Source organism: Anopheles arabiensis, chromosome 3, assembly GCF_016920715.1.
Source record: "Anopheles arabiensis isolate DONGOLA chromosome 3, AaraD3, whole genome shotgun sequence".
In the NCBI taxonomy this organism is placed as follows: Eukaryota; Metazoa; Arthropoda; class Insecta; order Diptera; family Culicidae; genus Anopheles; species Anopheles arabiensis.
In genome coordinates this window covers 22,557,879-22,578,450 of record NC_053518.1, presented here as the reverse complement: position 1 = coordinate 22,578,450, position 20,572 = coordinate 22,557,879, and the positions used below count along the sequence as shown (strand labels likewise).

At 43.5% G+C, this 20,572-nt stretch overlaps 1 protein-coding gene across 9 annotated transcripts; it reads left to right on the top strand.

The window, feature by feature from the left end:
- The first annotated feature begins 576 nt into the window (after nucleotides 1–576).
- LOC120901262 (histidine decarboxylase) lies at nucleotides 577–12,526 on the top strand. Of its 9 annotated transcripts, XM_040308966.1 has the most exons (13): nucleotides 577–634; nucleotides 723–818; nucleotides 906–1,119; nucleotides 3,262–3,390; nucleotides 4,438–4,724; nucleotides 4,808–5,209; nucleotides 6,856–7,085; nucleotides 7,178–7,268; nucleotides 7,357–7,789; nucleotides 9,239–9,384; nucleotides 9,467–9,638; nucleotides 9,932–9,961; nucleotides 10,121–12,526. In XM_040308966.1, exons 4-13 carry the CDS (start codon nucleotides 3,363–3,365, stop codon nucleotides 11,104–11,106), a joined length of 2,805 nt encoding a protein of 934 aa, XP_040164900.1. In that variant the 5' UTR covers nucleotides 577–634; nucleotides 723–818; nucleotides 906–1,119; nucleotides 3,262–3,362; the 3' UTR covers nucleotides 11,107–12,526. The 9 variants fall into 9 exon arrangements, with proteins under 9 accessions (XP_040164900.1, XP_040164899.1, XP_040164898.1 ...); XM_040308965.1 differs by having other exon boundaries at nucleotides 596–818; nucleotides 3,278–3,390; XM_040308964.1 differs by having other exon boundaries at nucleotides 596–818; nucleotides 3,265–3,390.
- The last annotated feature ends 8,046 nt before the right edge of the window (nucleotides 12,527–20,572 follow it).

Here is a 20,572-nt window from a genome sequence, read left to right as displayed (position 1 = left end):
AAATATACATTAGCATCCCGAAGGTTTCATACCTGGCACTTTCCATAAATTCTAAAATTTATTCAAAACAATGTAAGTTAAGGTTTCAATTAAATAAATAACTGTCCAAACTTACTCTACACATAATTTTGTGTTATTTATTTATTTCATCTGTTTCTTTTTGCATATTGTAGAGCATGAGTTAAATGGGTATTGACGTAAGAACAGGGAGAAAAAACATCCCAATTTTAAAGCCCAAAGCTTTGTTTCTCATTTTCAATATGCTTTAAAATTCTAACTATTTTTTTGGCTTATCGAAATGCTACAGCGAAATACAAGATGTTTAAAAAATTAATTGAAAACAGCTCTGTTTTTTTCATTTTCAATATGCTTTAAAATTCTAAATAATTTTTGGCTTATCGAATTGCCCAACAGCTCGAAACAGCTAACGAATCAAAACAGCTTTGTTTTTCATTTTCAATATGCTATAAAATTCTAATTATTTTTTGGCTTATCGAATTGCTACAGCTAAATACAAGATGTTTAAAATATTAATTGAAAACAGTCATTTATTTCACATTACAACAACCAATAAATGAATGTATCGCTACAAAACTAACTACACTCCACGCAGTGGATTTCAGGAACCTCAAACGTACGCAAGTTATCCCATAACTCCTCTAGACATAATCCCATCGCGAAAGATTTTAACGATTCATTAAAAGACGAACTTACCATCCCAGTGTCATGTCAGCTTTCGTACGCCGCAAAAGAGCAAATCGAAAAGCATCCAGCAAATGCATGCAGTGACAGAAGGAAACAGTGTCTTTCGCTCGCTAGTACGCATGACTCGTCCTTTCATTCAGAATACTTTCGTTTAGCTTTCGTACTTTTCTTCTTTTTTTTTGGTCACCCGTCCACCATAGCCAATTGCACTGGAAATTTTTCGCAAGGACATCTGTTGATTTGAAACCTGAAGGGATGCTGCGCGGAAATGGAGATACAATTTTCCACCCGCTGGAGACTATATAAAGGCTCGCCATCTGATAAGAACGCTATCAGTTTGCGTTAGTTGGCGATTGGCATAGCTGAGCTTGTCCCTCATCGGGTCGTTCTATTGCGGTGCTTTCTATTCCTAATGTGAGTGTTGTGAGTGGTGAAGTGTGATCAAATGGATAAAGCTTGGTTTGCTGCTTGTCCAGCATCCCCCCAAAACCGGTTCTTGGACAGTGATCGACGGTGACAATCTATCGAACGACCTTCCGAGCGAGCAAACGGGTTTGGGGGAAAACCCAAACCAACCCCAAACTGCGTGTATTCATAATGCTTGTGTTTAAACGCGGTGGTGATAAAACTCTCCAGTGCTATTTTTGGACCTCCACTATAAACCCAACCTGCCGTGTGCTGTTGGGAGTGTGTGTGTGTGTGTGTGTGTGTGTGTGTGTGTGTGTGTGTGTGTGTGTGTGTGTGTGTGTGTGTGTGTGTGTGTGTGTGTGTGTGTGTGTGTGTGTGTGTGTGTGTGTGTGTGTGTGTGTGTGTGTGTGTGTGTGTGTGTGTGTGTGTGTGTGTGTGTGTGTGTGTGTGTGTGTGTGTGTGTGTGTGTGTGTGTGTGTGTGTGTGTGTGTGTGTGTGTGTGTGTGTGTGTGTGTTTTATGTATCTTTCACGATGCTGCCCTCAATAGTTTCCGTCGAAAAAGGAGTGACGCACTACAAGTGAATGGACTAAGGGTGCCGAGATATCGAAAGCTGTTTGATCCTGTATGAAAACTCGCAATAAAATGTTACCTCTCCAGTCGTTGGGTGAAGAATTTATGCAAATGTGTAGCTGCTTTATGAGCGACGCGTAGCCAACTTCATTATAGGGAATAAATGTTCTCGATTAGGTTGCATCTAGTCATAGAAGGACAAGCGAAAAGCATACAACCACGAAGCTATCCAATTAAGATACATCGATACGCATTAACCGGTCGAAAGAAACCGTTGCTATCGATGTGCTGTGCTTGAAACTCGAAAAAATCTACGACATTGCTTGTTAGTTGTACTGCAATCGGGAGAAGACGGAAATTGAATTTGCAAGAAAAGGTTTTAGTGTTTATAGCCTCACACGGGTTATTACATTATTTTAAGTACCATAAAGTGTCATGAATATATTAAAGACGCTTTTACGTTAGCCTCGTGGCTTCGTAGCAAACGATTTGAGAAAAAAGGGCCATGCTAAAAAATGATTACACAGTAAAATAACATCTTGCTTGTTAACGACCATTTACTTCTTACCACGGCACGCTGTCGGGTGCCTTATTTGAAATTAGCGTGATGTGTGAGGCTAGTTAACGCACCTGCATTGGACAGTGAGACAGAGCAACAATTATAAAGTTGTGTTTGATGATGTTGTGCGATACAAACCAATTGTAAGAACAAATTCAGAAGGATTTAAGTGCTAGAAAAGTTAATTGATATTAATATGTGTTTAAGGATTTCTATCCAAGATGCATGAAACTAGAATATTGTATTTAATACAGTTTGTTATTCTTAGTCATTGTTTGCTCCTTATTATGGAAGTTAACTTTGAGCTTGGCGGTAATGAATTGTAGAATAATTTTATTCATTATTTTAACAGCAAGTAAAGAAACTTAATTTAAAATGTTATATTTTATTTGCACCACCTTGTGGAACGAGATCCTCAGAAGCAATTTAAGTAGCACTTTTGCATGTAAAAGATGAACAAGATGAGAGTAGCAAATATATAAGCAACATTCGTTTGAAATAATTTTTATGGCACTTATTCCATGCTTGTCAACGAGCAGAACCATTTGGCTGCCGTTCTATCTGTCAAGACAGTCGAACAAACGAACACAGGTACGAAACGTCTTGCTAGGAAAGACAGGAAGGAAGCCCAACGAAGTCACACGTCGCTCATGCATACACAGACACCCTAGATCACCCTAGAGCACCGAATTACGTACCTTTTCCCCACCGAAAGTGCAGTGCGCGATGTGTTGTGGTTTAGTCGAACAGTTAAAACCTTTGCACGATTGCAATTTCCATTCATTCCACGAACCGTCATACTTAAGAACCGCACTGGTGGGACCAACGCGGTCGTGTTTCGAACCGTAGGTTTTCAGTTACTTTTCACATTCCATCACTTGTGGTAGATTTAACGTGGTAGCAAGGGCTTTCGGTTCGTACATGGATTGATAATTTTTACTAGACCCTTCCCGTTTAACACTGGGAAGCTCAGTTTTGCCTGTTGTATTCGCTCAACAGTTGCTAATTACAGTGAAGAAGTACGTCTTTTCAGGGAAACGCTGCTACTGTGGTGAAGCGTTGCTTGAGCAGTGGTTTTCTGTTTTAATCAACAAATCAACGAAGAATCACCGCAGAAGATGGATTTTGACGAATATCGAGTGCGAGGTAAGTAGTCACTAAGTGGACGGGTAATTAATTGTGACAGCGCTGACCGTCGAGTAAAAAAAAAAGACCCGAGCGGGAATGGTGATGGTTACGCACCTGGGCACCCCTTTTAGGTGGATTACATTTTGTGTTGCAGGAATCGTGTAGTAATTAAAAGCATTACAAAGTATTTCGATAAGTGTTTCATAGAGATTAAAGTAAGAATCCTATTACAAATGGTTTATGAAAAGTCGATTGGAAAATGGCTTATATTTCACATGATTTGGTAGATTCATCAACTATAAATATTGAAATTTCTTGAAGTAGTTACTCTAACCGATTGCACAATCTTACGTAAAACGTTCTTTGATATTGGTACTGAAGATATAGCCAGTGCAATGAAAAGCTTTCATTTCAGTAAGGGCTTCATTAGCCAAAGATAATCGTTCCAAATCCGATTTGAATACGCAATAGAATAATTCACATTTTCGGCCTGTTGTGAAATACTTTGGTGACGTTTAGACGTTGTTCTTGTCGCTAAACTCAGTAGTTTCATGTAGTTTAAAGAAGATTTAAGGAAATGTGACATGTTTTGTTCAATATACAATTCTACTGAGTATCTTTCAACCGAGTAGTAACTTTCTTCCCACACTTCCAATACAACAAAGGGCAAACGTCTCCAGCTCAGGGCTCCATAAATTCCTTACGTTTAATCCACATCGAATGCAAAAAAAAAAACAAAAAAAAAAAACATGTGTATAAACTCCCAACAAAACACAGCCAGATATTGATTTCGTTTAGGTCCGATTTGTCCGAGGGACAGCAATAAAATAAAACACGCTACACACATTCCACACCATTGGGTACGTGGGTTCCGTCGTGGCGATAAGCTTAAGCCGATGCAAATCGCCTCAATCGCCAATTTGAATCAATTTAGAACTCCCAATGCTACATCACCCCACCGTTCTCGCTTGTCTTGTACCAATTCGATTTATGACCTTCAATAATGGAAAACTTCTATGCACATTGACACCCGCCCAAAACACTTTGGCTGGTTTGTTTTTGCAGGCAAGGAGATGGTGGACTACATTGCGGACTATCTGCAGAACATTCGCGAGCGGCGTGTCCTGCCAGACGTTCAGCCCGGGTACATGCGCAGCCTGATACCGGAGTCGGCCCCGCTCGAGGGCGAACGCTGGGAGAACATCTTCGCGGACGTCGAGCGCGTCATCATGCCGGGCATTACGCACTGGCAGAGCCCGCACATGCATGCCTACTTTCCGGCGCTTAACTCGTTCCCTTCGCTGCTCGGCGATATGTTGGCCGATGCTATCAACTGTCTTGGATTTACTTGGGTATGCTGGGCGGGCGGCAGGATATCGATTGGCGTGCGTTTATGTGCTTGATTTGCTTACCCAACTTCGCTCCCTCCCAACAGGCATCATCGCCCGCCTGCACCGAGCTGGAGTCAATTGTGATGAATTGGCTGGGCAAAATGATTGGATTGCCGGACTCGTTTCTGCATCTGCCCGGCACTAGCATGGGCGGCGGTGTGATTCAAACGACCGCCAGCGAGGCAACGCTCGTGTGTCTGCTGGCCGGGCGGACGATGGCCATTACACGGTTTCACGAGCATACGCCCGGGCTGCAGGATGCGGAAATCAACGCCCGGCTGGTGGCGTACTGCTCCGACCAGGCACACTCCAGCGTGGAGAAGGCGGCCCTAATCGGCTTAGTCCGGATGCGATTCATCGAGTCGGACGATCAACTCAGCCTCCGCGGCGATGCCTTGCGCGAGGCAATCGAGGAGGACATCAAGCAAGGGCTGATACCGTTCTGGGTGAGTACCGATGGGAGGGTGGGAGAACCATTGTCCCTCCTGCCCCCTTATTTGTGGGTAAAGGCAACTGTTGGGCAGAACCTTCTAGTTGAAAGCAGTCAGCATGCGGTGACAAATCAGCTTAGCAAGTTGTCGGTTAGCGTCGTCCTCGGGGATCTCATTAGCCACGAGTGAGAACTCGGTCACCGAAGGGAAGTTTTGTCGGTTGGTGCACTGGTTTGGCTCGTGCAATCGTGTTGCTGGGAATTGAAACCACCGCCAGAGTCTCAAATTACATGCGGTGGTGTGACGGGTGTGACTGTCGGTTGGATTTTTGGCCGGAGGATGGAGAAGCGGAAACAAACGAACTTGTTGATTTCTGGTGTCAATGAGTGGCCAACGTTTGTAAATTATGCAAGGGAAGTAAACAAACTTTACGATTGGATGTAGAGGAAGAAATCGTTGATATTTTTGGAAAGTTAAAGCTTAAGGCGATAGCGACTTTCTTCATGAAAAAGTAATACGTTTGAAAGTAACATTTCATGCTTCTTAAAAAGAATTTTACTAAAGTCAATTCCAATGAGTTTTTCAAAAACAAAAAGGGAATTACTCTTGTTTACAATTTAGTTGTTAAGACTTTGAGATTACAATCAATTTCGAGGTTATTGGGATTTTTTTTACACAGTATTCATTCACTCGTCGATGCATGCCAACTAGAAGCGCTCAAAAAGCGCCAATAGTGAATGATAACAAAAATTTTAAAGAAGAAAATACCAAAAAATATAATGTTTGACCTATTGAGAGGGAATTCGAGATTTGAATGTATATTTTTAGGGTTGAGCAGGATGACTAATACTGGTTATACCAAATACAAATACGATAGATAGCTCATTATTTGGGGTCTTATTTAACGGGGGCCTGATTAACTAGATCGTCCTGTGGTACTGTCATCATCTCATATTTCTTCTATTTGGCGTAAACGGCCTACGCGAACATGCCGGCCTATACAGGCTTTTAATACTTAATTCAATACCACGTAGCCGGATAGTCAGTCCTTACTACGGGGGGACGGTCCATTCCGGGCTAGAACCCGTTACGGGTGTGTTTTTTGAGTCATTCGAGTTGACGACTGTACCACGGGACCGCCCCCCGAGATCATCTCATACAACTTAATAAAAAATAACAGCTTAATAACCGTGTTTACCGTATTCTGGTAACACAAATAACCTGTTAAATCGTTTTATTTTACCAAAAGTATGTCGATACTTTTGAGGATAGTTATTAATTAAACAAATGGATAATATAATTAAAGATTCATTCATAAATATCCAAATTAGCCAAGACTACGACTAATAATTTTGATCCAGAGACTAGTGAAACAACCTAGGCTTGATTTATGACTCCTATTTCCTATTTCTAACTAGGAAATCCAGCTAATGATAATCAATGTCAATCATAATATAAGGATAATCAAGGTTTTAATGAACGTGTGATGGTTCCAGGCAAATATTGAGCTAATAGATTTAAAGTATTTTAATGTAGTAAGTTTCTAAAGCAACTAAATAGGCATAGCTGTTGCCCGTGGATCCACTTGGGTGGTTTTCGACCTCCACCACGATTCTTATCCATTGCCGTTACCTGAACCTGAACGCTCGTCATCTTTGTAGGTGTGTGCCACGCTCGGTACCACCGGGGCGTGCGCCTTCGACCATCTGGACGAGATCAGCGAGGTGTGCGCACGCTACAACATCTGGCTGCACGTGGACGCGGCCTACGCCGGCAGTGCGTTCATCTGTCCCGAGTTTCGGGTGTGGCTGAAGGGCATCGAGAAAGCGGACTCGATCGCGTTCAATCCCTCCAAGTGGCTAATGGTGCACTTTGACTGCACCGCGATGTGGTAGGTGGCTTACTGCCTGGTCCGTCCGGTTGATAAACGGCGATCGCTCTAATGGGTTGTTTTGTTCACTCTGCTTCACTGTGGGGATCCAGGCTCAAGAACAGTGGCGCGCTGCACCGAACCTTTAACGTGGCTCCGCTGTATCTGCAGCACGAAAACTCGGGCCTCTCCATCGACTACATGGTGAGTATCTGAGGGGGTGGAGTAGTGAGCTAGAATGTTTGCGCGTGGTTACAATTTATTGAAACTTCTATTTCTCTGTCTTGCACAGCACTGGCAGATACCGCTGAGCAAGCGGTTCCGGGCGTTAAAGCTTTGGTTCGTGCTGCGCAGCTTCGGCACCCGGGGACTACAGAAGCACATTCGCGAGGGCGTCCGGCTAGCGCAAAAGTTCGAGGCACTCATCCTGGCAGACCATCGGTTCGAAATTCCGGCCACGCGCCATCTGGGCATGGTCGTGTTCCGGATCAAGGGCGAGAACGAGCTGACGGAGAAGCTGCTCAAGCGGCTGAACCAACGCGGACACATGCACGCAGTGCCGGCCTCGCTTAAGGGTCGCTACGTTATCCGTTTCACCGTCACTTCGACGTACACTACGAACGACGACATTCTGTCGGACTGGAACGAGATTCGCACCGTTACGACGGAGCTGCTGAGCGACCTGAACATACAGCAGGTCGATAAGCAGCGTGTATCGTTGAAGGGTGAGTACTGGAGGAGTCTGAAAATATTAACATCTGTAGAGAGTTTTCATACTATCTCATTTGTACATTTTATTTCGTTAGTGTTTCATCAAGAGCTAATTCTTTAGTTTATTGCACAATTGGTTTTCTTATCTTATAAATCTTCAAAAATCAAATACTGAAGTGCCACATAAGTGTTCGTCGCAGGATCTTCTTGGCTTATTAGTGGTTCATATTTATAAAGATTCAGTCCTGCAGTCAGTAAAGATGAGAGACACCAGCGCAGCCCTTCGGGAAGAGATATATGCTGGAGTGAAGCTGGTACTTACATGGAAAACAGACATTCTCAAGTAGTCTCATGATGAACAATCTTGCACCTTCCCTTTCATAATGGCCATCCACCCCGTAATTTCCATGATACCGTTGTGCACGATGACGTATTGAGTAGGAGGGAATGGAAGACCTGTTGTAACCTCTCTATAAGGTTACAATTCCCTTCCATATCAGCGAGATATGCCAACAAAATTACAGCCTACAGAACAAGAGAGAGCAACAGAGAAGGCGAGAGAAGAAAGATTTAAAAAAAATAAATATCATTTTATCGTAATTGCATTTTATTATACACCATTTTTCCACAGGAGCTTGAATGTTGTTCGTAGTTTCTATGGTTCCATTTGTTTGAAGAAAGAAGTGGATGTTACTAAATAAAAGTTTATTTAGACATTTAGATCTCGACACCATTTGGCTTGGGTCTTTATGGTCGAGATAATCTTGGAGCGTCTGTGACGCGTGAAATACCAACATTTCGACATTTTTTATGGTTGTTTGCTGATATTTTTGTTAGATTTTTTCTGTGGTTGTTAGCTGTTATTTTTGTTAGATCTTTACTCAACTCGATGACGTTTTAGTTCAGAATTGATACTAAAATGCAAGATATATAGGACGCCATAACGAATTGTTAGTGCCTCAAGTTCAATTTGTCTCTCTGTTGTTACTGTCGTTCTCCTGTCCTGTGGCGGTAAAGTCGTCAACTTGCACGACTGAACAGCATGCATGTCGTGGTTTCAATCCTTGAATGGACAGTCCTCCCCAGCTAGGACTGACTGTAGGCCGGCTTAACCACGTAGGTCGTTATGCCTAGAAGAAAAATTTTCTGTTGTTAGTATTGACAAAAAATCAATTATTGTTTAAACTGTATGAGCCGAACCGTTCTCCTTCGATCTGCACATTGCTAGAGAGTTTGTGTACATCACTTAGTTAATTTCGTAAGGTAGTGATGCTAGTGCCCCGTCACAGCTTTGGGCAGTTAGCAACACGTTGACACCTGGTAGTATTAAAGCAGTTAACATTCCAACATGGCAATAATGTCCATCCGCTTGATCACTTCCTTCGCCTCACCTCACGAACGACCTCATCCACATCGCACCCAGCCCATTTGTTTGAAACTATCTTCCCGTTTTCTGCGTTTAGATACGCGCGAAAAGAACGAAGCGTTCGGATCGAGCCTTCTGCTCGCCAACTCGCCGATGTCGCCGAAGATCGTGAACGGCTCGTTTGCGGCCATCTTCGATGCGGACGAGTTCCTGGCGAAGGTGTACGCCGGCATACGCATCTCGGTAAGTGTATTCCATGGTCGGTGTCGGTCGGCAGCCACGTTGTGACACGGTATGGGACTTTCCGCACCTTCCGCACTTGCAGAACCAGGACTCACCGGCGATGAGACGGCGCGTCCGGGGCATCCTCATGTCCGGCAAGCAGTTTTCGCTCGACTCGCGTATGGATCTGGTCGTGCACGGGATCGGTCCGGGTGAGGTGCGCAACGGCATCGAATCGAAGGCCATTACCGAGGACCTGGAGGAGGTCTGGGAAGGTACGAAGGGAAGGTAGTGTAGGCTTCTAATTCCTTACAAAATTCCGTCGCTTTCCTGCACTTGCTCGTGTATTTGTGTGTGTGTGAGTGATTATGCGTTTGAATGTATGCGATGTGTGTGTACGCGTGCGTGTGTGAGTATAAGCTTGGTAGTGCTTGTATGCTAGCAAAAGCTCCTTTACCTCTGCCAGCGCTTGTTGAGGAACGCTTTTGCCGCCGACGCTTGTGCACTTGCATGCAATGTGGTACTCGAATTTGTTTACAATTTTTCGTGCATTTTCACATTCGAGCAGCTTGTGAGCAGATGGAGCTTTCCGACCAAGGTGAGTATAAGCAGCGTGTGAACTAGAGCAACACAGCGAACTATGTTTTATGTGAACAAATATTTAAAAAAAATCGAAAAGAAAAGATCGTTAATTTCAATTCAATTTCATTGGTTTTTGGTAATCTTGTTCACACTTTTTGACATCATCCTCCCGCAGAGAACACACCGGAAGACAGCACCCTCCATCAACAGCGTCACCGATCCCCCTCTCCCCAACCACCACACTTCATCGAACCTCTCCCGATACTGCCTGTCGTCGGCCCGTCCCGGGGTCGCTCACAAAGTGTGGACACCGGCATTCTTCGTGTCCGTGCTAATGCTCCCGACGCTAGCTGGTTGTTGGAGCGCGAGGAAGCCCTTACCCGCTCCGAGCCGTGCGCCTCGACCGACTCCCTCACCAGCGCACCCTCACTCACCTCCCCAACACCCATTCCTCCTCCTACTCCACCACCCATCACAGGCACCCCTAAAGTGTCCTGCGAGTCCCAGCTCGACAGTATCGACGAAAACCGGCCCTCAGAGAACTTCCCGCGCAGCAAGCGGCGCTGCTCGGACAATTCGCACCTCTTCTCCCTTACCCGGCCCAACGTGTACCCCGAGAAGCGTCAGTCCGAACCGGCCATTCGGTGTGCCTTCTACAACCGTGGCTTCGAGATGCTCTGTCCACCGCGCCCACCACCACCGAAGCGGGTGCTCTCCCAGAACGATTTACCCCGGGCGCGGCACCTGCGACGACAAATATCGACCGTATCGGAATTGAACCTTACCGACCCGGACGACGACTGGCGTCGGGCGAAACTGCTGGTCCCACCGTTTCGCTACTGTATTGCGGACGAATCTGGCCATTGCATCGATTTCGACACAATTCTGCCCTGTCCGGTAGCATCGATCGACGATGAGGCAATTTTGCGCGATGCGTTGCGGTTCGAGGAGAACTTTGTAGAGCGCTGTGAGCAGATCTGTCCCGAGCCGGATGCACTCTGTCTGGAGACGATCGAGGAGCGGGTGCTGGACGAGCTGACCTCTTCCGGGGGAGCCAGTGGGGGCGGAACCAGTTCAGACGATGAGCAGCAAGGTGAGGAAGTTATTTACGAGAATGTGAAGCATTGCAGGAAGTGTGGACATCAAAGGATTAAATTATAATACAGAGCGAGTGATGGGAGACGCGTACTGATGGGGTTTCGAAATGCGGTGTGGTCTTTGGGAGATAAATTGCTTCATATAGAAAGTTATAGGCAGCTTTTAAGCGAGCGGTAGCAATTATTCAACTGTTAGTTATGTGTGCCAAAGAAGACTATTTAGATGAAAACGGAAGTTTATCAGGATTTTGTTGATTCATTGAAAGGAACCTTGTTGGTGAGGTTATAGCCATTTTCAGAAATATGTAAAGTCACTGATAAGTTGAGTTACTGATTGATTATTTATTTAATTTATTTATTTAATTTCCATTTGAAAGGCGAAATGCACACGATATACACTATTATTTATCTTTTTTATTTATTCTGAATTTTATCTTGTTTCAAGAGATTAGTAAATGTATTTGTTATCCTGTGAGGGGTATCATAATGCTTTTATTTATATAAAAATAGAATGACACATAGCACGTACTGTGTAGGCTATTATCATGGAGCAGATAATTTAATATAGTAATTTTTTGTTAAATTTCAATGTTTACATACTATCTACATTGATTTTGCTTTTAAAATAGTATAAACTATACATGGTTAAGAGCAAGCATTACCAACAATATAAAAAAAACAGGTACGAATCAGCAAATGTAATAGGCTCTTTGAACAACAAATGTTTATTCATAAATTTAATGAAAAATGCAATCTATAAAATCTATGCAGCATATTCTAAAACCGTGTATAGTCCAAGAAGACAAGAGTAGTTCAGAAAGTATACAACGATATTTTTGTTACCGTAATATTGATGTTGTTGCTAGATACAAAACCTATTAACTACGTAATTTTACTGTTGAGAATATTACTAACAATAGTTTAAACTAAATCCACTGTAAACTACAATCAATACAATCGGTTGAAATTTGTTAAGAAGGTTTTACGGAATTGATTATCTACTGTTACATTTCATTTATTCGCTATTTCATATGGAATGGTAGTTTAAAGATAGTGTGCGCAGATATAAAATATCATTTAAAAATATAGTTGCTCCCACTCTTACCATATACCGTATGATATTGGTGTCTAAACAGCTATAGAACAGTTTTCACGTCAATCGTAACATGTAAGAAAAGGCACATGCAAGCTTGCTATGAATTATCGAATGGCTTAATAGCTGAATGCAGCAACAGATGCACCAATAGCTTAGCCAACTCACAAATCTGCTGTGTATGTCAATAATACAACTACTAGATACAATGCTCCATCCAATGTTATGCTATAACCTGCAACCAAGTAAACAAATACGCAGGAAATTAAGTGTAAAAATCCTACCAAGCTAAATCCAGCGCTATCGAGTGAGCAAATGTACTAGAGCAACCTATCAGTCGTCGGTATTTAAACAACGTGCAATAAATCAAACATAGTATCAAGCATTAAAATGAAAAAAAAAGGCGTTAAACAAATTGCTAAGCCACACAGTATACTATCCGAAATGTTCGGTAGCGAAGGAATCACTTTTCCCGAAAGCTTCATTAGCCCGTGCGCGTGCACGTGTTTCTGCCAGCAAAGGGCCAGCGTGCTCCCTGGGTGTACCTTCGTTAGAGGAAATTGCAAACTTGAAAAGTCTGCACAAATCATCCAGCAGAAATGCAAACATGACAAGGCTTTGTTGCATCCGCAATCCAATTTTCTTCCGGCAGTGCGGCTAGCGCAAGAGCGGGAAAAGGACACAGCAATGGAAATGCGGCTGGGGATTGCTGATAACGGTGCGATGGTGAAACAGCAAAGCAAAAGCACCACCTTAAAGAAATGTTACCCCGTTGCCGTGGGTTGTGTTTCCACGTTTTGTTGCCGTTGTCGACTAAATTTCGGACATGCACCGTACGAACGAAATGGCACGGAAATTCAAGTGCAACGAAGGGCACAACACCTAAGCAGCTCAAACTGTGTCTGCCGGGAGGGGGCCGCGGGGAGAAATGAAAAACGACCAGGGCGAATGGAAGGCAAGAAAGAAAGCACAAACAAAACAACCCAATCCGAACTAAAACCAAAGCCAAACGGTGCCCAACGCTAACCCTCCGACCGAGCTGCACCGCATGCAACAAATAATAAAAATTCACTTTCGCTTTCAAGTTCAAGCCGGGAGCAGCGCACAGCAAAGGCGAAGGGGGGTGTGCTCAAACGTGTTTGGTCGCTACCGCACCCAACGCGATGCCATCGTCTCCCACGATTCTCCCGGGCTGCATGCCCCCGGTGCAGCACGCGCTTGCACTCTCGCCCGATGGTCTTTCCCGGCCCGATCACCCCGCCCCCGCCCTCACCGGGTACGGGACGAGTTCAACGAGGGCGCATGCGGCGACGGATGTTGTTATGATTAGGTGGCGTGCGGGGTGGTTTTGCCAAGTGCACGTTTTGCACGATCGCAACGATAGAGAGAGGATGGAGGGATGGGGTGCGGGATCGGTGGGATCGTTGCACTTGCACGGTGCTTTCGTGTAACGAAATGTGTACCGGGAAGGTGTAAGCGTGGTTGAACATGGACTAAGTGTGTGTGTGTGTGTGTGTGTGAATGTTTTTGTTTTTGTTTTCGGTGATTGTCGAGTCCTAAGGCTAAGTCTGCCATCGACGAAACATTCGACTCGGTTTCAGCCAGTGCGGCAGCCTTTCTAAATGGCATTCCCGGTGGTGTTAGAAAATTAGCAACGCGTAAATGGAGCCACGGTGCTCTAAATTGATATCATTTTTAATGCCATTTTGCTGAGAAGCACAGCAATAGTTAACTGAATGCAAGCAGCAAAATGGTAAACATTCTATTTCAGAAGCCACAGCACAAAATAATCTTATTGTGCAATATCTATGCAGCTTGAAAGCTTTTTCGAAACAATTCTCCTACTCTCTATAGTGTGCAGAGCTACTACGAACCTAGAATCGATGATATAACAGACAGGCACAGGTAACAATATGCCTAGTGGTGTAGCCTACCGTATCTAGCACTAAATTGGTTTTGATTTTAGTAAAAAACATGTCGGTGCAGTTATACAGCTTAGAAACTTAATCAAAAATTTAAATTTGTTGTCCATCTTTAATTGGTACTCATCAAAGGAAGGGTCACGTGATCAGAAAGAGTAACAGATTCATGACTAGTGTTTGGAAATTACAAGGTTATGGTGGCTGTGATGTAGGGGAAAGTGGGGTAAAAAGGGCATGTGGGACAAAATGGGCACCCTCTATTTAAGCATTATTTCACTACAAAGATACTTTCCAATGCTCAAAATGTATTCATTAGAGTGTTCTATGAACGCCATGTAAGTTTCATAACCCTTACATAACAAATAACGAAGAAAATGCAAAATATGGTTTACTAGCATATTGATGTAATTTTTGCCACTTCGAAAATAAGCTTATTTATTTATTTATTTTATTCTATTTATTTATTTATCTATTTATATTTATTTATTTATTAACCAGTGTCACAGGGATGCGATGAAGTTTTACATGATATATTTTTAAAGATATGATATTTCTATACAATTTGTCTCAAGAAAGCAAGGCGATTGAATGCGTATTTTTACTAATAAAACAAAAAATACAAAAATGCTTCACGTGGGACAAAACGGGCAGTTACGCTTTGGGCCAAATGGGCAGATGCTTTTGACATACGGCGCTTGGTGAAGTTTTGGTGTTGTATTTGTCGCCTCAATAATGATAACAGGCACAGCTTCAAAACATTCGATTTTGTAGATTAAAACGTGTAAAAACTGTTTTAATTTTGATAACATATTTTTGGAAGAACTTTAAGGGCTTTTCTGACCAGCAAAATAAAAGATAGAACGAAAATACATTTCACGAAACGTGCGCATAAGCATAGACCATTACCTAAGCGCAGTTGTTGTGGCCCATATTGCCCCAGTGTATTGACGTTTCACAGATTGTTTACATATGCCCATTTTGCCCCAGGGCTATGCCCATTTTACCCCGCGTGTCAAAATAGCTTCTAGTAAAACATCAGCTTTTATTTTACACTGTTCTCATGATTTTAAGTTGTTTTCATTCTAATAGGTAATTTTAATCCGTAGATAAAGGGTGAAGGCATACTATAATGAAAGAAAAATTGTGTTTTGTGGCATATTCAAAGGAATATTCCGTAAACTGCTTAACATGCCCATTTTGCCTCGCTTTCCCATACTAAAAAATACAATTAAGAAATAATTTTCAACCCCGATGAAACATGTTTTTTTTTAAATCACGGACTAATTCAAACAAAATAATTTACTGGGTTTTTTTAAGTTACAGTGGAGCGCCGTTTATCCGGGTACCTTTTATCCGGCTTTCCGTTTATCCGTGCTGTTGAGAAATTACAGTTCAATACAAAGGTGACATTGCGTTATGAGGAGGGTATTTAAAAAAGCGGTTATAAGAGCACATTATCATAACAAAAAATACTATAATTCATGGCAAAATTCAAATATTCTCATGAGAAAAACGTGAAGTTAATAGAAACTGGGTTATTTTTATTAAAAAATAGGAATTTTTTAAAGAACTAATCAGAAATTGATGATAAAATACATCATTTGACTCATTATCCGTGTTATTCGCTTATCCGGTCGAGGTCAAGTCCCGAGAAGCCCGGATAAACGGCGCTCCACTGTACTTTCGATAGTAAACATCATTGTACACTGCTCTTCACCCGAAAAACCCTGTAATAACTAGATTCAATTTCAAATACGCGATACGCGATAATGGGTACGAAACTTTGTTCTCTCCTCAGTGAATTCTATGCTTAATTGTAATCTTGGCCGGTAGAACTGAGTACATTTCTAATAATTGCAAAATTAAGGAATAAATAAATAAAGGGGAAAAATACAATTGGAAATGAAAACGCCTTGGCTGAACGAATACAAGGAATGAAAAAGAGGAAATGTTCAATGCTTAGGAACACTGTCATTCCACAGGGGCTTAAGTGACTGGACATGGATTTAATTCACACGTTACCTTTGTTTATTATTAATCAAAAAAAGAAAATTAAAGAATGTGCATCTTTTTTCAAAAACAGAAAAACACGCTGCTTTAATGAGTGCTGTGTGCACTTCACTCAGTAAGCAAATCTGAACCCAAAACCTCTTTTGCATTTCCAGCTTAAATTATGAATAACTTGACGCCGATTGCGAAAACTTATTCAACAATGCACAAACAAAACAGTCCCTGCTTAATGATTCCACGAATTTCACTACCACGAACTTCCGCGGCCGCTCTCCTCCTACTCCTCCTTCAACGCACCATCTTCCCAGTGCGGTGGCAACAAACTCCCACCCAACCAAGCCTGCCAGCGATTCACCGAACCGAATGAAGCTGGCAAATAAATCAACGGAAACGGTATCCGCCCGCCACCGAAAGCGGTTCCGGAAGGCCGCCAGTATCATCTCGGCCGCGTGCGCAGTGCGCAGTGGTGTCGATTGCACAACTTCGGGATGCGTGCTACCCCGTATGCACGTCCCGAAGCAGCGCAGACACACGAGCGGCCCTGCAGTTATCAACTGTCCATCGAACCCTCATTAAGGGTATTAAATTAATAAAGAAACTAACTGCGCGGTCGAAACAAGCGTGTGTGAGTGTGTGTGAGTGTGTGCTTAGACATACCGCATACGTTTGCTGAGGGTGAGTGGAAGAGCCCCCCCCTCTGTTTTGCCACCTCTTCGGCGGTGCAGCAAGCTGCTTGATCACGAGCGTTAAAGCGCAGGCATGCACATACTGCGCTCGCATTGAAGAAGGTGCAACCGCCCTTTGGCGGTGCAGCAGATGCAGCACCGCCAAATGGGGAAGGACCTGTGGGGAGACGAAGACGAAGTGAGCGAGTTCATTGATCGTGGCTCGTTGATTAAATGTTTTGCGTGAAGTGATACGCAATACGAGGGCGAAGGAAATGTGCGAAGGAGCGCAGTGTAAACATTGCAATTGCATGTTCGCTCCCTTGGGCATAGGGCCGCAGAAAACTGGCTACAGAGGCCTAAACAATGGCGCAATTGTGAGCTTCTGTGTTGGCGTGTGTCGGTGTGTGTGTGTGTGTATGCGCACACGATACAGTGCCACTGTCATCTGCCCGGCGCACCCGTTTTATCACCCGCCGATTTGAAGCGGAACCGAACGCGGTCGATTCGGAAGCCCGTGCGCCGTCGGGCCTGGCGCAAAGATTAATGAGCATCTTTCACGATTGGTCGGCGTGCAGCCAGCGCGGACCCGGTCGGGTGAATCCTTTTGCGCACGTTTTACTGGCCGTTTTTTTATTATTGCAGGCGAAGCGCAAAGATTGAGTCATCGTGTTCAGGGGGTCCGTGGTTCAGAGCCGTTTTTATTTACAATTCCGCGCCGGTTTGATAACGCAATTGCTTCGGCCGATGCTTCGACAAGGGTCGTTTTGTCTAGCGTGTGTGTGCTGAATGTGTTTTAATTACAACATTAAAAATAATTTCTGGTTGCAGAAAAATAAATAATAAAAGCGTAATCATAACCATGTGCGCTATTTGCAATGATTTATGGCGACACTGTTCATGCTTGAGCTGTATGCGATCACTGGCAAAGTGTTAGTTCAAATTTAGTTAAAAAAAGGAGTATTATTAGGAGAAATTTTGAAATATTTTCTTTTATGTCCCCAACATTGAAATGCCTAAAACAAACATATCTTGTAACAAACTTTAACATATGAACTATTTATATGTACAATAATGTTATATCAAACTTAACTTAAAGTAAAGTAAATCCAAGAAATTGTTGCATTTGTGGATGTGGGTCTTTTTAACCACTTTTTTATTTTTTTCATAGCCCTACAGGTCCTGAGTAAGGTCCTGGGTGTCTTGGGCTCGTTATATGCAAGATTTGAACCTATGTTTATACCCGCCCAACCTTAAAATACTGCTAGAAAATATTTGTACAAATACAATTAAAACTTTTGAGCAACACATTAAGGGCAAGGCCAACAAACTTCACGTCGTTGGAACACTTATCGCTGAATTGGTGAAAAGCAGATGTGTCAACAGCAAACTAGGCCATCTATTCTTGTCTTCTGTGTTCCACAGACACAGCCTAATTGCAGTCCACAAACGATCGCTTGTTCCGGTTGAGTGAATGAGTCATTTAACCTTGTTGCAGGTCGTTTAAATATGGTAAATGTGCATCAAAAATGACTTTGCTCTTTTTTGTCAGTACAAAAGTAATCATGGATTAAAAAAGCATAGTTGTATAGATTATTATAAAGAATAGGGCTTCAACATGGTTCAATGTCTCTACATTTAAAAGATTCTTCAGAAACAGAAATAAAATTCAAAAAAGACTCCACAGAAACAACGCAACCTCACTGCAGCTAGAACGAAACTGATATTTTTGAATATTTTTTTAATAAATTACCCTCAATTTTTCATAGCAATTATACAGCATGTTCTTCCGAAACAAAAGGGAAAGCAAAACCACACAAAAAAAAAAAACACAACCAAAGCAAAGCATCACACATCACCATCATTATGAGCTGCATGCTCATCATTGTCTTGACCTCCCACTAGCCGTCCGCCGTGCGCCTTTCGCTCGGTCCATCCGAAACCGTCAGCTCACATTTGTAAACCTTGCACTTAACCGTCAAAACTAGCGCCCCCCGCTCGTTCACTTCGCTCAACCCCAAGGTAACCGGTCAAACGCGCGCTGGCACGATCAATCAATCGATCGATTACACTGGCCCAATGGCGTGTGTGTGTGTGTTTATTTCCAGCACGTTACGTGTGCACCGCCGTCTTGAACATGAACGAAAAGACGGCTGCAGAATTTGGAGGAAACCGGGCGAAATTGGTGGTGACCAGTCGAGATTACGTCCTGCTTTCAGAGGACGCGAAACCTCTTACGAGGGGGGAAGTTCGGAAGTTGGAAGTTTGCTTGTGTTGCGACCCGACCCGGCCGCAACAAACAAACGGCAGCATCCCCCCCTGCATCCAGTTCCGGGGCAAAGTCTTGCCGATTGCCATCCATCACACGCAATAACCTTCAATTTAGGTGCGGTGTGCTGGTGTTACCCGGTACCCAATTACGGCGCCGTACCGCGATTGTGTAACACCTCGTGTAACGGCCTATCGATGATGGCAGATGGATGGCAGCGAGCTCACTTGTTTTGGACGATGCGCAAAAGCGAAAGTTCATATCGGTAGAAAGGCTCTGCCGGTGCGCATCGTGCGTGTTGCGTGAGATGCTGATGCGAGGGGGCGATCGAGACGGGCCGAAGCATCATCGTTGCGTTGTTGTGGTCGAGATGACAGCGAGCATGTTACCGAGAGGGTAAACGAAATGATGCGTTATCGAACGGTGGTGATGCAAAGCGGTAACGACCGATAAGAGCTGTCCGGAAATTCACATGTAGTGCGGCAAGATAGGACGGAAGTTGAACGTTGAGCTTTTTATGTGTCTAAGACGTGCTCTATTGTGAAGAATTCCATTTGAATGGTTCATTTGAATGTTCAGCAGGGCTTATTCTATTAAATTCAATAACGCTTTTATTGAACTAAGCCTTACATTTCAATTGTAAATGAAACATCGTACAAAACTATGCTTGGTATCAGTTTTTTTAGCATACCGATGTTAACAGATTCATGTAATGTTGTAACCGGTGAATAAGCACTCGAGTTTGGTACCATGAATGGGCGGATTCCATCCCACAAACAGATTGCGGCGATGCTCGACTCCAAACCGTAACCGACAGGCCGGACGATCGTCAATGTAAAGGAAAATAAGACAACCTCTTCTGAAGCCTCCACCTACTCCATCATACGATCATATGCGCCACCATCCCCCTTTCTGTTGCCCCTTTTGTGTGTGAGAGCTGGCGGGCGCTTTCCGGCAATTACCAAATTACGGCGTGATAAGATAATTTCCGGTACATCCGCACAACAGTCGAATCTTCGCCAGTCGATCATGTAACCATGTGTCGTGGACTTCCATCGTATCGTGGCTGAGCCGAGCTGTTCGTTTGTTCCCGGACGTACCTTGGTTTGGTTCCCGCTTGAACCCTGCCTCGAACGATGACCCGACGATGGATGGGTTAGCTGTCCGGGATGGGCACGGGCACTGTCAGTTTGGCTTCGAAAGGTTCGATACTTCCGACTGCGGCCACGGGCTCTGGCTAGAGGGAGTGTTTGCCGGTTCATTTCAGCTGCGAAGATAATCGAATGCCACCACGAGCTTTTTCGTCAGCTGGTGAGCGGCGCTGATGTTGTTGGGATGGGCATCGCTAAGGATGGTCATCGTGACCACGCTGGCGTAATTAGGTGCATTGTGTTTAACTGCTTATCCACACTCTGATTTGTTCACTGAAATTGTAGCGATTTGCTGAACCATTATCAATTCAATTACTTGCAGAGATGCAACCAAAATGATCTTGAAAAGAATTAAACGAACTGTTAAGATAGAAGCATTGCAAAAAGAACTAAAATAGAATGATGATTTTGAAGATGTTT

Bases quoted from the DNA above. Each gene is read 5' to 3' on its own strand.
- LOC120901262 (XM_040308966.1), top strand. From the start codon at position 3,363: ATGGATTTTGACGAATATCGAGTGCGAG. The intron at 3,391-4,437 runs GTAAGTAGTCAC...TTGTTTTTGCAG, and splicing joins TGACGAATATCGAGTGCGAG to GCAAGGAGATGGTGGACTAC. The intron at 4,725-4,807 runs GTATGCTGGGCG...CCCTCCCAACAG, and splicing joins ACTGTCTTGGATTTACTTGG to GCATCATCGCCCGCCTGCAC.